This window comes from Postia placenta, assembly GCF_002117355.1.
Source record: "Postia placenta MAD-698-R-SB12 unplaced genomic scaffold POSPLAscaffold_7, whole genome shotgun sequence".
Taxonomy (NCBI): Eukaryota; Fungi; Basidiomycota; class Agaricomycetes; order Polyporales; family Adustoporiaceae; genus Rhodonia; species Rhodonia placenta.
The window spans coordinates 1,606,595-1,622,235 of record NW_020169838.1 but is presented as its reverse complement, the minus strand read 5'-3'; the positions used below and the strand labels follow the sequence as shown (position 1 = coordinate 1,622,235).

The 15,641-nt window shown below is 53.9% G+C and overlaps 3 protein-coding genes across 3 annotated transcripts; 1 reads left to right on the top strand and 2 right to left on the bottom strand.

The window, feature by feature from the left end:
- Nucleotides 1-415: 415 nt before the first annotated feature.
- On the bottom strand, nucleotides 416-10,496 carry POSPLADRAFT_1142536 (hypothetical protein; the record flags this gene model as incomplete). The annotated part of the gene is made up of 7 exons (XM_024485444.1): nucleotides 416-510; nucleotides 5,408-7,670; nucleotides 7,722-7,942; nucleotides 7,995-8,973; nucleotides 9,028-9,810; nucleotides 9,863-10,070; nucleotides 10,123-10,496. The coding sequence occupies 7 exons, from the start codon at nucleotides 10,494-10,496 to the stop codon at nucleotides 416-418; spliced, it is 4,923 nt and encodes a 1,640-aa protein (XP_024339147.1).
- Nucleotides 10,497-11,665: 1,169 nt separating this feature from the next.
- Nucleotides 11,666-12,356, bottom strand: POSPLADRAFT_1040021 (hypothetical protein; the record flags this gene model as incomplete). Its single annotated transcript, XM_024477652.1, is given in 2 exon segments — nucleotides 11,666-11,759; nucleotides 11,771-12,356. A coding segment is annotated over 1 exon segment (220 nt), but the record flags the coding sequence as incomplete, so codon positions are not given.
- Nucleotides 12,357-12,433: 77 nt separating this feature from the next.
- Nucleotides 12,434-15,122, top strand: POSPLADRAFT_1033974 (hypothetical protein; the record flags this gene model as incomplete). The annotated part of the gene is made up of 18 exons (XM_024476973.1): nucleotides 12,434-12,449; nucleotides 12,475-12,599; nucleotides 12,678-12,911; nucleotides 12,965-13,055; nucleotides 13,110-13,180; nucleotides 13,249-13,276; nucleotides 13,335-13,483; nucleotides 13,541-13,562; nucleotides 13,615-13,676; nucleotides 13,731-13,768; nucleotides 13,820-13,844; nucleotides 13,902-14,150; nucleotides 14,205-14,289; nucleotides 14,317-14,681; nucleotides 14,740-14,763; nucleotides 14,817-14,914; nucleotides 14,972-14,982; nucleotides 15,073-15,122. 18 exons carry the CDS (start codon nucleotides 12,434-12,436, stop codon nucleotides 15,120-15,122), a joined length of 1,743 nt encoding a protein of 580 aa, XP_024339145.1.
- Between the last annotated feature and the right edge of the window lie 519 nt (nucleotides 15,123-15,641).

The window sequence follows — 15,641 nt, the reverse complement described above, 5'->3', positions numbered from 1 at the left end:
AAGTCTATGATTTGTACTGCCCCGAGTAAAAAGGGCTTAGTAAGGCCTATTCTAACCGGTCTTGCTTAGTCAGTTCGCGACGCACGGCCGTTACTCATTTGAAGATTATGGATGAGATGAGAGTGGGTGTTTCCGCTGACGACACTGAGCTGAAGGCGCGTCACGACCTCGGGTAGCCGCGTGAGAGCGATGCACCTTCATGTGTATTCTTCCACTGTTATCAGTGCTACACATGCATTGATCCGGCGGTTGATCGAGTCCGTTCAACGGGGATGAGATAGCGACGCTGCACGAGCGCGAATGGCCAGATGAGGCGGACACCGACGCTTGATGTGAATGCCATATTCGCAATGCCATGTGCATCCTTGACACCTCACGACACCGCCAGATTCCCCCGCGCGCTTGTCGTGCAGTACTAAGTACTTTGTGAACGGTCCGCTTGCAGCAGGGTCCCCGCCACAAAGCAGGGATGATCCACTATAAGAAGCCCGAGCCTCAAGGCAGCTAGACCTGAGTCTAGAAGTCCGTTGGGACTAGTCTGTAAGAGGAGGTGATCAGTGCAAGCAGACACCGATACCATCACTGCTGTGTCCAGGACTGATATCTGGGCGACTGCGCACGAAACAAAGGAGAATCTCCTCTGGGAATTTGTTGCCGTACTAGTCACACTGATCACTCACTTAGGATGCAGCATATGGGTAACTGTTATCCGAAGGCGTAAAGAGCATTCGATTTGGAGGTTCTCATTGCACAACCAACAACTCGATGTCGTGTCGCGCTGGAAAATGTCAACCGGCGGCTGATCTGAAGATGTCAGATTTGAGTCCGTGAAGTTTTACCCTAAACGGGGCCGTCGCTATGTCCATAGGACAAACTATGACAGCTTCGATGATAGTCGAGAAGAAAAACCCTTGTGACACAAACCTTGGCGGAGACACGCGGCGCTGTGCGTACGTTGCTATCTCCGATTGTCGAAAATACGCCTGATACATCGAACCGAAAGATGGAGGGAGTGCTCAGCGCATCCAGCCTTGCAGCCTTGAAAGGCGCATTGTAAATTCACGCAGGGGCCACTACTGCCAGTGTCTATAGAACAAGTTGTGTAATGAAATCTGACAGCGATCAGGCCACCAGAAGCTAAAATTTGAGTCATCTCAGATTGATGAACAAGCAAGGTCTTCCTCAGACTGCGCAAATACTGAATTCTCTTCGGTTCCGTGAACAGCATCGGTACCGTGGTCCTATCGGGAGTTCAAATGGAAATCTGGATGCGACCTGATGAACATGTATACTTATGGCAAATAAATCATTCGACAACGGAGGTGGGCGCCATTGTAAATTCAGTACGCGATCGCAGCAAATCTGGCATGATACTTCTATGTATCGCTCCGAGGGGACGTCAAATGGTTTGAACGAGATGTCCTAGCATCTATCATATCCAACGAATCGTCTGTGCGGGTAACAAGAAACAAAGAGCGTGGCCTTTCACGAGCGTATAGGTTAGCTGAGAATATCGTCCGTTTCCGCTGTCAACCGAGCTCCAACTTGACTAGTCCTAACCTCCTGGACACCAAACTGGGCATACTCCCCTTCACCATCCAAAGCTCCTAGGGACGACCGTCAACTCAGCTCCAATATCATGATGGTACACTTACTTTCCGTGAACTTCTATACCGCCAACAGACTTGAACTTGTCTCTCGGGAAAGCCCTCACCGTGTTCGCGACTTCTTCTCCAAGGGCGAGAGGACCGCATACGCCGACCATGACTCCATTGAGCTTGTTGGAGTTCTTGTCGTCGGGCTGTTCAAGTGTACGGTTGACCACGCTTTCGAGAATATTCCCTAGATGTGGGCGCAGAAAGTGAACGGCCGAAGGGGAGTGTCCTGAATGGCTCGAGTGCATCGTCGGATTGTGTTGCACGAGTGTACGAGACTGATATGTTGAGATACACACACAGCAACTCAGCGCGAGCCAGCAGCGTCGTGAAGAGCGGTAGAAGAGGACCGAGAGAGGCTATGACCCATAGTATATAGTCAGTGCATGCTCGAGATCGAGCGTGGGCCAGTGCTTACCTGGGTCCTGAACGCTCCAGACAAGTTCGATGAACTTGACGCCACATGCGCCTTCTGTTGCCTTCCGCAGCAACTCGCTAACGGTAAATAGCACGTACGTGACTCCGCTGCCACCAGCGACCAACATTGCGGCAGAATAACTAGTCACCATCGCATGACCCGGTCCCCCTGTGCACAGGCGCATCTCAATTATCCATAGAGGTAAAATGACCTGAAAACCCCACCGTAAGGCCCATCTACAATAACTCGGACTCTCCGCCCTTGTGTTACCTTGCCATCCGACGTGTGCTGAGCAAGACCGTACAACTTGTTCGTCCAGTCGCCCGCCTTCTTGCACATCAAGACCAGGCCGTCTCCTTCAGGATCCTGAGCTTACGATGAGTCCGTTTATATCCTACAAGTCGCGCTAAGATCAGCGCGGCACATTCACCTACCTTGCTCACGCTCGCGATGGTGAAGGGGTGTGGTTCCGCCCAGCCAATCAGGCCCATGCCTGTTGAAGGAACCTTGATACGGACATGTTGTCCAGCGCGCCAACCGCCATTGATTCTTGGGATGCTAAGACGAACCGCGCGTAGCTCGGGCATGAGCTGCAGATGAGCCATCGCTACGCGGGTCTGTAGGATCCGCCAGCATCGGTCCACCGCGTAGAGCGCCATGCCCGTGACGGCATGTTGCCAGCCGTAGTTCTCTGGTACATGCTTGTATACCTTGAGAACCCACCGAGTATCAGAGACTATATAAACTAGCAGTAGAGGCATACGTACCGCAGCCAGCATGACTATCGCTGCGACAACATGCGAAGCATAGAAAACCGGGTAGCAGATCTGGCGTAGGGTGCTGATAGAGAGGAGAAATAATATATCCATACAAGTGAGAGCGAGCAAACCGAATCTTATCGGCGGAAGCGTCGTGGCCTCGTTCCACGTCCCTGTTGAAGTTCATTCGTACACTAAACGAAACAATGCGTTAACCATCGTCAAAAAGTGGGATGTGAGCGTACTGAATCCCAGGGCGTGGCAGTTCACGGCGAGGATAATGAATCTTCCGACAAATCGATGAATCCAGTTGAGCTGAAGACACGTATCAGTTGTTACTCACGATACAATGCGTGAGTGCACTCGCCTTCTCGTATCCCAGTCCGAGCAAATAAGTTATAATGTTGTTCTTCGTCGCCATCATAATCACAAGGGGGATCTGACTCGTCGCGACGAGACCCGCTCTTGCTGGATTCGTGAACGGATTCGAGCCGTAAAGGCCGCCATAAAGCATGAGACCCAGATAGGCGAGTATGAGCACAAGCTTGCCGACAGTGTATCCAGGTCTGACTGTGAACGACAGCAGCCGGCTGACAGCCGGGAACATAGTCGATAGCGTCGGTGCATGCTTAGGTGGGTGCTGGGCGGGTATAAGCAAGGTTTGCCTCGAATAGTTCCTCATTGGATGAGCTTCGATTGATTCCGCCTGCGATGTGTCCTGGCTTGTGGTATGGTTCCACCTCGACCTATCGGAGAATATGCTTGGACGATTCCGTGCGGAGGATTCCTGCTGTCGCGCAGGATCACCGGCGTATCTCCGAAAGAATATGCCATCGGACCATTCCGACTTGTGGGCTAAATGAACTAGCATCCTTGGTACAGCGAGAAGAGTGCATGTAGCGAGTAGACAAAGCAATAGTAGGTCAATGTGGAAAAGAAGCACCATCCTCAGAACCCTGTCCTGTGGGTCCATCTGGGCGAGTGGACTGCGATGAAGAAGTGGGATGAGCAGTGGAGGATTGAGTAGCGTCGGACATGGTGTGAATGGTAATATTTTCAGCGAGGTCGAAAGTCTATGCTCCGGATTGAACGATTCATGAGCGTATAAAAGCGGCTGTTGTTTGCAGAGGCTGTGAACGTTAGTAGGATCTAATTCAGATCCCATTTAGCATATGTTCCGTTCATTGTCTCGACATCGTGGTGTAAGCAGGACTTGCCTGATGGAGAAGCGTAGTGACCGACTCGGCTGAAGTCTCAACTACTCGTATGATAACCATCGAAAGAGCGCTGCTCCATGAAAGCATATTTGCTACCGTGGCCGCGGCTGCAAAGCATTGCCCCGAACGTATCAGGAGAATGCACGGTCTTGCGCCTTAAAATCGCCGCTCAGCATCGACCATCTGCTAAGTCACGTCGTGTAAGATTTTGTGTCGCCTGCAACGTGGTATATCATACAACACACGCGGAGGCCGATGACCTTTCGGAGTCAGGGGTGCATTTCGATGATACGTACTCATCAAGGGCCTATGCGGGACAGTACGCGATACGCAGCACTATGCTCCGTTCCTAGCTAGAACAGCCGAACCTGGACTAAGAATTTGTCATAAGTATGTCTCGAAGTACAGAACTAAGTAGGAGATGCAGATATATCTGTGACGCACGATAATGTGTGGTTTGATTATCTTTGAGGTGAGTTGCAAAATTCACCAAGTGAGGACTGCTGTGGTACTCCACAATCACCACCGGCCGCAGCAGAGAAGGTCGATCATGGAATATTGTTGTTACGCAGGGCGTCAAGACCAGTCCAGATCGCCATAGTAGTGTAACAGAAGGTGTCCGCGCACAGTCCGCAGTGAGATCTATCTCCGGTACGCAGCGACGACATTGTCATCTGTAACGCCAAAGGACTCAAGCATACTTTCCGTTAGGAGAATGCCAAACTCCGGTTTCTGATTGATCAAGCAAGGCTCGATCTAAACCATGTACTCGTGAAGGTCTTTCTGCAAAGTCACTAGTCGTAGAGTGGAGTCCTGCATAACAAATCTACTTCCCGGTGTTGCACGTCCAAAGTCAGCGACTCCATCAAAGTCAAATATGTCAGACGGTGAGACACAGTCAAACCTGCAGGAACACGCATATGTGGGGCATCCTTTAGGAGCACCTCGCACACACTTGACAACCTGTCAAGTAGCCGTTCGGCGTCGCCTCAGCAGCTCACCCACACGTGTTAACTAGGTAGAAATGCAATTAATTCTTCCTCGCCTGATAATATGGCGGCGAGGGGCCTGCCTGTGACTTTATCGTCACCGGTGCCCGGCACATTTTCTTCAATAAAGGAACCTACCCTAGAGATGCATGGAAGTTCGCTTTGCGTGAGAGATCGGCAGAATCGTCAATTTCGCAGCTGTACGTACTGAGTTCATGGATTTTGCAACGGAGAAATGAGACGTGTCAGATTTATGACCACTTCGAAATTCTATACATTTGACGGAGCTTTAACTTGGTTAACAATGTCAAGATATACGAGAGCATCTACGCAGTTTCCACATAACGGGTCCAGACGCGCTCCGAAACACGCTTGGGGCACTGCCGACCAGTCCATAGGTTGAACTGCCTGTAGCCTTGCTCCAGCAGAACCTCGACGCCCCTTACACGCTTCCAATTTTTGGCCACTTTAGAAGCTAGTACAAGAAGAGGCGTCTCTGCCGGCTTGTACGCCATATCGACCACAACACCTTCCGATCCAGCCGCAAAAATGGAGCTCGGAAGGTATAGCGCATTCTTGACTTTTAGATCCGCGGTGGTCGCCGAAGCGGGGACGGTCGATATCACAATCGATGGTGACCGACCGCCCTGTGGCCAGCGACCTAGGGTGTCAATGGCCTCTACCTTGACGCCAGGGAAAGCTTCGACCAAAGCCTGCACGCTGCTTCTTGTCCGATTGTAGATGTATACAGCATTGACTCCCAATCTGCCGAGGGCATAAATTGCTGCGCGAGATGTTCCTCCAGCACCGATCACGAGCGCTGTGTCCGGTTTCAGCGCTGCATTGGGCCAAGCAGAGCGGATACACTGCATGATGCCAAGCCAGTCGGTGTTGTCGCCGTATAGCATCAATGACCCATCTGTCCCTCTCCGCGGCACGATCGTGTTGACAGCGCCTATGGCTTCAGCCTCGGGCGACAACAAATCAAGTAACGGAATGATATCAAGTTTGAAAGGGATCGTCACGGAAGCACCGCCAAACTCGGGAGACGCTAGAGCAGCTCTGATTTCCTCCCCGACGCTGTCTGTTTGCAGTAGGTCGTAAGTGTGAGGCAACCCGAGGATCTCGAACGCAGTGTTGTGGAGGGTGGGCGACATAGAATGCGCAATGGGGTTACCGAAAAGGTAGAAGCGCTGAGAAGGGCTTTGACCAATCAAATGGAGCGCAGACTGGATCTGAGCGAAAGACAGTTGACCAGGAGCAGCTTTTGTGGGGAGAAGCGGGTGGGAGACAGGACTGAGCGTTGAGTTCAAGATGCGAGACAGCTGGCCCTCGATGCCCATGTTGATGCCAATCATGGGCTTCGAATCTGGCAGTAAGCGCATGCGCTGGGCGAAGCGGTGCAGTGCAAGGTTATCGTTGAGATCATTGGCCTTGCCCACAATCTTCACAATATCTCCCATGCTCGCGGCGAGACGGTACTTGGCTTCCACTCCTTTCCCGTCCCATTGCATTTTTCCGCTCCAGTCGTGCCAGGACGCTATGATCTGGGAGTGGCCCTTGTGCGCAGCAAGGTTTTTGATTTGCCCCTCTGTCCAAGAGATCTCGACGTCAATGTACTCCACCGCCAGACGAAGCGCAGTATGGAATAATTCGAAAGCTTCCTTCTCTGCATCGTCAGGGAACCGTCCGCCCTGGGACACAGTGCGCACGGTGAAGACGATGGGAAGGGTGGTTCTCCGCCTCAACGAAGTGATCTGATCAGTGACATACTCGACAGAGGGAATGTATGGCTCCAGTTTGACATGGTCATCGTACGACCGAAGTAAATCGACACGCAGCTCGATAGCGTCGACGCCAGTGGTGAGATCCTCAATATGAGACAGGGCTTGTTTGACGTCTGGATACGTCAGTGACAAGAAGTACGTCCTCTTGTCATCCATCGCCGTCAGAGCAAGATTCGGCTTTGATCCAGTGACATGATTGAAAAAGCGTTCAGTCTCATTGCGGAGACTCGTCGAGGAGGGATGCGTGGTTGACTGGAGAGGGACGGCTGTGCCCCCTGCAACGGACTCTTCTGCCGATTCCAGTCCGCCAGTATTGTTGACGAAGACGTAACTGCAGCACTCGGCGAACCACGGCTGGCGACGCTTGAAGACGTCCAGGATAGGTTCTCCATACGCAGGCCGCGCTGTCTCCTCGCCCAGATAGCTCACAATCTCGTCGATGTCCCGCTTGATGTGCACGACTGGACCTCGCTCCGCATACGTCTGGAGCAGACTGCGCGCTGCAGGCGTTTCCACGATCCCACCGCCGAGACTTATTATATGGCCCGTCGGCTTCTCCGCGAGGAGTTCTTGCAAGACCACAGTTTCAGCGTCGCGGAAAGTCGGCCAGCCGTGCTGATGTACGAAGTCACGGACACCCGTCTGGTGCTTCTCTTCAAAGACTGCATCTGCATCAAGGAACTGCCAGTCCAGGATGGACGCCGCAAGTTGCCCGATGAAAGTCTTGCCAGAGCCACGCATGCCGATGATGACGACAGATGCCGACACATCTGCATCGACTGGCCTGCTTGTAGACGTGCTGGACACATGGACAGGGAGCTCCACACCCTCTACTCCAAGACCGATCTACGAATTCCTTGAGAAGCTGTCCTTATTAAGATACAGGTACCGACGCACCTTGTTCTCGAGATCGTCCCACCAGTTAGGCCAGGTCTTCTCCACACAGCGTTTCTCTTCAATAATCGTACCCCGCACGGCAGACGCCAACACGCTAAAAGCCATAGCCACTCGATGATCATCGTAGCAGTGTATACTGGCACCTTCCTTGAGCTCCGAGATCGGCTTGCCGTAGACCTCAAGACCGTCCTCCAGTTCTTTGGTTTCCACGCCAAACTTGGCTGTGAAAGACAATGAGATGGGCGACGTTGGACAGGGGGCTGCACGACTCACCTAGCTGATCGATCATGGCCTGGATACGATTGCATTCCTTCACCCGTTGGTTCGCAATCCCGATGATCCTCGTAGTGGTTAGTCGCGAGCCATCAGCGAGCTCGCGACCCTTCGATGGCGCACCGGTTGCGACCGCTGCAAGGACGGACGCCGTCAGGAACGCATCCGTCATGGGTTCCATGTCCACAGTGCCCAGAGCCTTCAACTGGCCAATAGGGGGACCAGTCACCGTGGTCTCTGTCTCCGTCTGCACCACCTTGCAGCCCATGGGCTCAAGGACCTCCTTCGCGAAGCGCGCATCACCCTGCAGAGACGACGAGCCGATGTTCATGATCGTGCATGTTGTGCCCGTGATTGCCGCGACGGCAAGCGGGTAGGTTGCGCTACTCGCGTCGCTTTCAATGTTGTACAGCGGTGGGTTCGTGTACACGCCCGCAGGAATGTGGTACACATCGAGCGGTGCCCCAGTAGCCTGGTCCACCTCCCTCACGACGTCGATCCCAAACGTCTTCATGATCGCAATCGTCATGTCGATGTAAGGCTGCGAGATCACCTGGCCTCCTGTTAGCTCGAGCGTCACCGGCTCCCGCGCGTACGGCGCGCACAGAAGGATCGACGACACGTATTGGCTCGAGACGCTCGCCGCGAGCTGGATCCGCGCGCCCTTCAGGCCGGCGGGCGCGACGGACAGCGGCAGGCATCCCTGAGACTCCTTGTATTCGATGTCGCTACCATTGGTGCGTAGCGCGTCAACAAGGGGGCCGATTGGGCGCTGCTTCATGCGCGCATTGCCAGTGATGACGGTTCGCTCCCCAGGAGTAGCGCTCTGGACCAGGGTACAGACCGTAGTAAGGAAGCGCGCAGCCGTGCCTGCGTTTCCGAGGTAGACCTCCTTGCCAGCAGGTGGGACAGAAAGAGACCCCTCTCCACCGTGAACAACAAGGGTCTCTCCACCGTCTTCCCAGGAGAAGCGCGCCCCCTATACTTGGATCAGAAACATGTAAAGTTTGTATGATCGAGACAGAGAACCGACCTTCAGCTCCTGAAGGGCGTTCATCATGACTTGTGTGTCATCTGAGTGCAAGAGGTTCTTCAAGCGACACGTCCCCTTGCCCAAGGCCGCGAGTAGGAGAGCTCGATTCGAGATACTCTTCGAGCCCGGGGTCGCCATCCGCACCGGGCTCTTGCTCGGCACGCCAGGCACGACCACCACAGCCTCTGACAGCGTTTTCGCGATCACGCTATCCGCGACGACCGTCGCCTTCTGTTCGTATGTCGCTCCAATCCGCGACAAGATCACGATCTTCTTCTGCGCGCCGCTGTTTTTCTTGTCGATCTTCATGATGTCGAGCAGCCTCTCGACACCAAGGCCCCGTGCCGCGGGCAGCCGCACGATCCTAGAGTCCGACAGCGACACCGGCAGGTTGTACGCCTTGAGGCAGCGCGTGAGGCGTCCCACGGCGACTTGACCGAGCACACCAAGGCTCCTCGCAACCTCAGCCTCGAGGATCATGCCCACGCTGACGCATTCCCCATGCAGCATGGATGGCGTGAGCACGGCCTCGATGGCATGCCCAATGGTGTGGCCGAAATTGACGAGATTGCGCAGCCCGGTCTCGCGTTCATCGACGGTAACGATGTGGGCCTTCACGGAGATAGAACCGACGATCACGGAAAGCAAAAGCTGCTGTGCCGCAGACCGCGTTGCAACCATACGGCCGGAGTTGTCCTTGGACGGCGTCTGGATAGCTGCGAACAGCTCCGCCGAGCGGGACTCGAGCGCGGAAAACTCGTCTTCGTTCCAGATGGCCGCGGTCTGCGATAGACTCGTCCGTACACTGTCACGTCCATACCACGGATTCACACACCTTCACGACCTCCGCCATGCCATTCGAGAACTCGCGCGCAGGGAGCGTCTCGAGGAACGCGGCGTCTATGAAGATGTACTCCGGTTGCCAGAACGCGCCAATCAGATTCTTGCCGTGGGGCGTGTCGATTGCTGTCTTGCCACCCACGCTCGAGTCGACCATTGCCAATAGCGTTGTTGGGATCTGCACAAAGCGAACACCTCGCATGCTGCGCGTGATGTCAGATCCTATGAGTAGCGAGGCGCGTAGCGAACACTCACAATGTAGCAGCGACAAAACCGACCAGGTCACCGATCACCCCGCCGCCGAGTGCGAGGATGACGGTGTCTCGCGTGCTCGCGTTAAGCAATAGATAGTCCTCAATCTCGGCCTTCCCCTCACGGCTCTTGCTCGTCTCGCCAGGCGGGACAACATAATTCAGGAAGCGCGCTTTAGATGACAGTGTGTGCTTCTTGAAGGCAGTTTGGAAGGCGACGAGATGCAAGCTGGCGATGTTTATGTCGGTCACGATGACATATGTCGACGACGGCAGCGCAGTCAAGACCGTGTTGACGATGTAGGGAATGAGGTGGAATCCGCAATGGATGGACTCCTTCCCCAGGATGGAGACCTTCTGAATGTCGGCAGAGGACATTGTGAAGGAGATGTGGGCTGTGAGTAGACACAGGCCCGTTTTTCAAGAAGAGCGAGACGCTGCTTCCCGCGCTAGCTGTGAAGCTGTGAACGCCCGGGGTGTCTGTGGACGGACCTGAGTGAGATCCTCCGACAACTCGGGGTGGCGCGTGTACGAGAAGCGCGGAGAAGCACAGCGAGCCCGACACTCACTTCTTAATTCCAAAATGTAATCTACCACGTTTGGTACGTCTGCTATGATGCATAAGCGATGCTTGAGTTATGGAATTGTTCATGCAATCGTGCATCCTACCTGGAGCGTATCCTGCTCCTTTTCGTCTGTCTCTCGCGCCTGTGGGAAAGGGAGGCGTATCTTTATCTCCGAGGTGATGTCTCAGAACGCTCCCAAGCTCTCCAGAGTTCAGGCAGGAGTTGGATGGGAATTTGGAAAGGGCCAGACATCTTTACCGCGTTCGGAGTCACAGATCGATGCACGATCACGTGCTCGTGATGTACGCGCCCCCAACGCGTCGTCGTACGCGTACCAACAAAACCCGAAGAAGCAGCTACGGGATTCCGGCAGCTTGAGGGGTTCGTGGGTATGTAGTAATATGTTCCGAAATTTTAGACCGTCGCTTTGCGGTGCGATCGAATTGACCTAGCCACCCTTACAATAGCTTGAAGAGAATTTGTTCGCGGCGGAGGCAAGTTCGTATCATGCCGCAACGGAGTCCGAGAGAAGAAAAAGTGGGATCAACAGCCCAAGACTTGAGAGTGAATGTCGCATCGACGCTATCGTATACAGACATTGTATGTGTGCATACCTTGTGCGTGCACTCATGTCGTCCTTTGTCTAAGTACAAGGACGTCAACCCTTCCGCGGAGTATAGCATGAAAGGGTTACTTTTACACATTACGGCCTGCATTTCGAAGCGCAAAGAAAGTCATGATCGGATAATGCCATCACGGCTCATGCACGATTTCCCAAACGCGGCACGCGATGTCTATATCGAGTATTGATGTCTTATTATCAACTCTTGAAACAGGTGTTTTCTTCCCCCAAGTGCATGACTGCTACGCTCAGCTTTGTAGCATCAGACTGACATCCATGCCTTCAATACTCGGGCATATCCTGTATACACATTCAAATGAGATGTATGCACTCACGAGTTCCTGGGGATGGACAGAAGAATGTGCCCATGAGATCATGCATGGTACTCTGGTCTTTTCATTTTCTTGTCAAGGATACTAAACAATTCCGAATTCTGATTCATGTCTCCAAGGCCTGTTTTCAATCCAACGGAAGATCATTCAGTCTGCATTTATTCATGCTCCAGGCAATCTATTTCAGTCCTTTCTTCAAAACGTTAGAGGCCGTATGCACCCGACTCGGGGAGACTTGAAGGTCGCTGCAAGGCAAATGGATATGAACCAATCACGCTGCTTCAATCCTAGAGAGGAACAATTCGGGACGAACGGGTAATCGCGGAGTCCTACTATGTGCGGGGACAATAGACGCTTGTGCGCTGCAAACCGTTCGACGCCGTCAGCAACATCGGGGCGCCGAAGCTGAGACGGGATTTGACGGTGGTATAGGCGGCGACGCCGTGACAGAGCATTGCAGCGTGTATGTTATCCAGCGGGGATATCGTGGCCTGTAAGATAACATCTGCGGGTCCGACCTCGAGTACGCGCAGAAAGCTAGAACGAGAGCGCGGTGAGCTTCCGGAAGTTGCGGGTCCGTGAATGCTTCAAGCGCGAGGGAACGCGGCGTTTGCGTGGACGCGAAATGTCGGAACAAGTCAGAGGCAGCGAGCTGGTGGCGAGGGTAGGACCGGCGCCTGACGGTCATACGAAACGGACGGCGAACGTCACCAGCGACAAAATCTCTTCCTCCCCCCGTTCCCGATAACCCATACTTATACCCGCTCCAGCGCTGCCAGCGTGCCCAGCCCCGTCATGCAGCTCTCTCGTGGTGAGTCTCATGTCGCATTAGGCAGGTCGAGGTGTTTACCGGCAACGGCCCAGCTCGAACCGTGGTCGGAAAAAGCCTGGTCAAGTCTCGGCCGACGGTCTTCACGGCCTCCGCCAGGCTCCAGCTCGTCAAGAGACCAGCTTCGACAGAGTCAGCGCCAATTGTATGTCTGCTCTGTGTTCCCCGAAGCACTGCTTTTGTGCCTGACAGTGATATCTAACTTGCCAGTCACCACCGACGCCCCCGCCTAAGCGGTATTGGTCGCGATTCCTACAAATCACTGGAGGCTTCACGCTCGTGACGGTGGGGACGCTGGGCGTGCTCTTCTATCTCGCCAAAAAGGAAAAGACCCCGGGCGCGCAACTCCCTCATGACCCTGAAAAGAAGACGCTTGTTGTGTTGGGCAGCGGATGGGGTGCGACGAGTCTGTTGAAGTCGCTGGACACGACGGATTACAATGTGGTACGTCATTTGTGCTCCCTGTGGCTTCACGACATCTCTCAGGCCGCCGGCAGATTGTGATCAGTCCGAAGAACTACTTCCTCTTTACCCCGCTCCTACCCAGCGTCGCGGTTGGCACTCTGAACCCGCGTTCCATCATTCAACGTGCGTATCCTGCACTTCTCGCGAGATTGATACCGACTGAATTGGCTCTCGCAGCGACGCGTTATGTCACGCGTCATAAGGCGCGACAAGTCTCCGTCATCGAGGCTTCTGCTACCGAGGTCGACGTGAGTATCACATGTCCACGCTTCGCTTCCCAAAGCCTGCTCACGGCTAATTCTGTCATTTCTGTCAGCCGATCAACAAGACTGTTACTTTTGCAGGTCCGTTGGCCTCCCCGTCTTGCGTCGAAGGATGTGTAGACTCTGACTTGTGCTGTAGACACCTCGGAGATCCAGGGCCAGGTTGCGAAGACGACAGTCAAGTTCGACTACCTCGTGTTTGGAGTTGGTGCGGAAGTACAGACCTTCAATATCCCCGGTGTGCAGGAGAATGCGTGCTTCATGAAGGAGTTGGAGGATGCAGAGAAGGTGTGTGCCCTCCATGTGTGATCAAGTTGAGTTCATGCTGACGTCGTCATCTGCCAGATGCAACGCCGTTTCTTGGACTGTGAGCCTAAGAACGCTTACAAAGGGAGTCAACCTAACCATCACATATTCAGGCCTGGAGTCCGCCGCATTCCCCGGCCAGACGGCTGAGGAGGTGAACCGCTTGCTGCACATGGTATGTAGACTTAGTCGTCCACAGCTTTCATCGCCTCAATGATCCCTGTTGTAGGTTGTGGTTGGCGGTGGTCCCACTGGCATTGAAGTCAGGTATGTCGAGCCCCTCATGCCGTTTTGCACATAACTTATGGTATAATTCAGCGGTGAGATTCATGACTTCCTTGAGGTACATATTCCACTCTTCATGTACTTCTATCACTGTCTGACACTGGTGCGTGTACAGGAGGATCTTCGCTCGTGGTACCCCGAGCTTGCGAACAATATCCGTATCACGCTCGTCGAGGCGCTCCCCTCCGTGCTGCCCATGTTCAGCAAGCAGCTGATCGACTATACCGAGTCGACGTTCAAGGAGGCCAAGATTGACATCCTCACAAAGACAATGGTGAAGGAGATCAAGGAGAAGAGCGTCGTGCTGCAGACGCCCGACAAGAGCATTATCGAGGTGCCGTGCGGGCTCGTCGTTTGGGCGGCTGTGAGCGTTATGTTTGAACGCACAGATTGGCGTCGGCTGACACGCTGCGTGTAGGGTAACAAGCTGCGCAAGGTGACTCAGGATCTCATGGCCAGGCTGCCTCAGGACCAGACCAACCGGAGAGGTATCACTGTCAATGGTACGTGATCGCTCACTGGACCCGCAGGTATAGCCATGCATGCTAACTATCCCTCAGAGCACCTTCGCATGGCGGGTACTGATGGTAGCATCTTCGCGATTGGCGATTGCACTGCAACGTCGTATGCGCCGACGGCACAGGTCGCGTCGCAGCAGGGCGCATACCTCGCGCGCATCTTCGCGCAGCTCGCGAAGCGCGACTCGCTCGAGGCGCGCCTGACTCAGCTGCGCTCCGCCGCGTCGTCGGACGAGGGCCGCGTTGAGATCGAGACAATCGAGAAGCAGCTCGTGAAGGCGGAGAAGCTACGTCCGTTCCAGTACTCGCACCAGGGCTCGCTCGCGTACATCGGCTCGGACAAGGCGATTGCGGACCTGCCCTTTTTCAATGGCAACGTGAGTTTCTCGCATATCCTCTGTGATTGATGTTGTGCTCACAACGATTGGGGCGTAGTTCGCGTCGGGAGGTGTCGCTACGGTGCGCATATACTCTGTCTATTTAGGGTCGATCTGCTCACTTTCCTACTTTAGTTCCTCTTCTGGCGTAGTGCCTACCTGAGCACTCTGTTCTCGGCCCGTAACCGTACTCTCGTTGCCACTGACTGGATCAAGGTCAAGCTCTTCGGGCGGTACGTCGCGCTCTAACTTCTTGGCACACTTCATAAACTAATGTAAACGTCGCGCAGTGACGTGAGCCGTGAGTAGACGCCCGCACATAAGTGTGGAGACCATAGAGTGCATGCGTGGACATGCTCGTTACGACCTAGACTATCTACGATTCGTTTAGTTGGTTCTATAGATGCCGAACCTGGTCTACTTGTAGTACCTTCATGTTAGCGACTGCCGTTAGGGGGTCGTTGTTCGCTTGCGATACACAATACTATCTGGTGTTCGACTATAGTCAGATGTGGCAGGTCTTCGAACTTCAACCACTGGTTCCTGCCAACCTGAGAATAAAGCGGTAAACATGGCACGCGCCCGTGGTGGCTGCTTATCAGTTGCACTCACCCTCTCTCGCATACTAGGACAGATTGTGTTCCATCATGGTCTTATCCCTAGGCGAATCGTTTCTTTACTCTTGTGATAACTGAACCACTTTGAAATGCAGATACCGTGCCCAGAGATTATGTGAGAGCTCCCTGAGTCCTGACACGATGAATACTCTGGCAAGTCGCACACAAACGCCTACCCTTTTGGGGTGAACGGCTCAATACAATCGGACTGTAATACTCAGCGATGGCACAATTTAGTCAAGCTTCTTTGTGGCGTGGGATGCTAATCATTCGCAGCCCTTGGCGAGTGTATAGACTAGAGAGCATGCCGCTTATTTCGCTCTTCAGCCAGGCGTACTCTGAA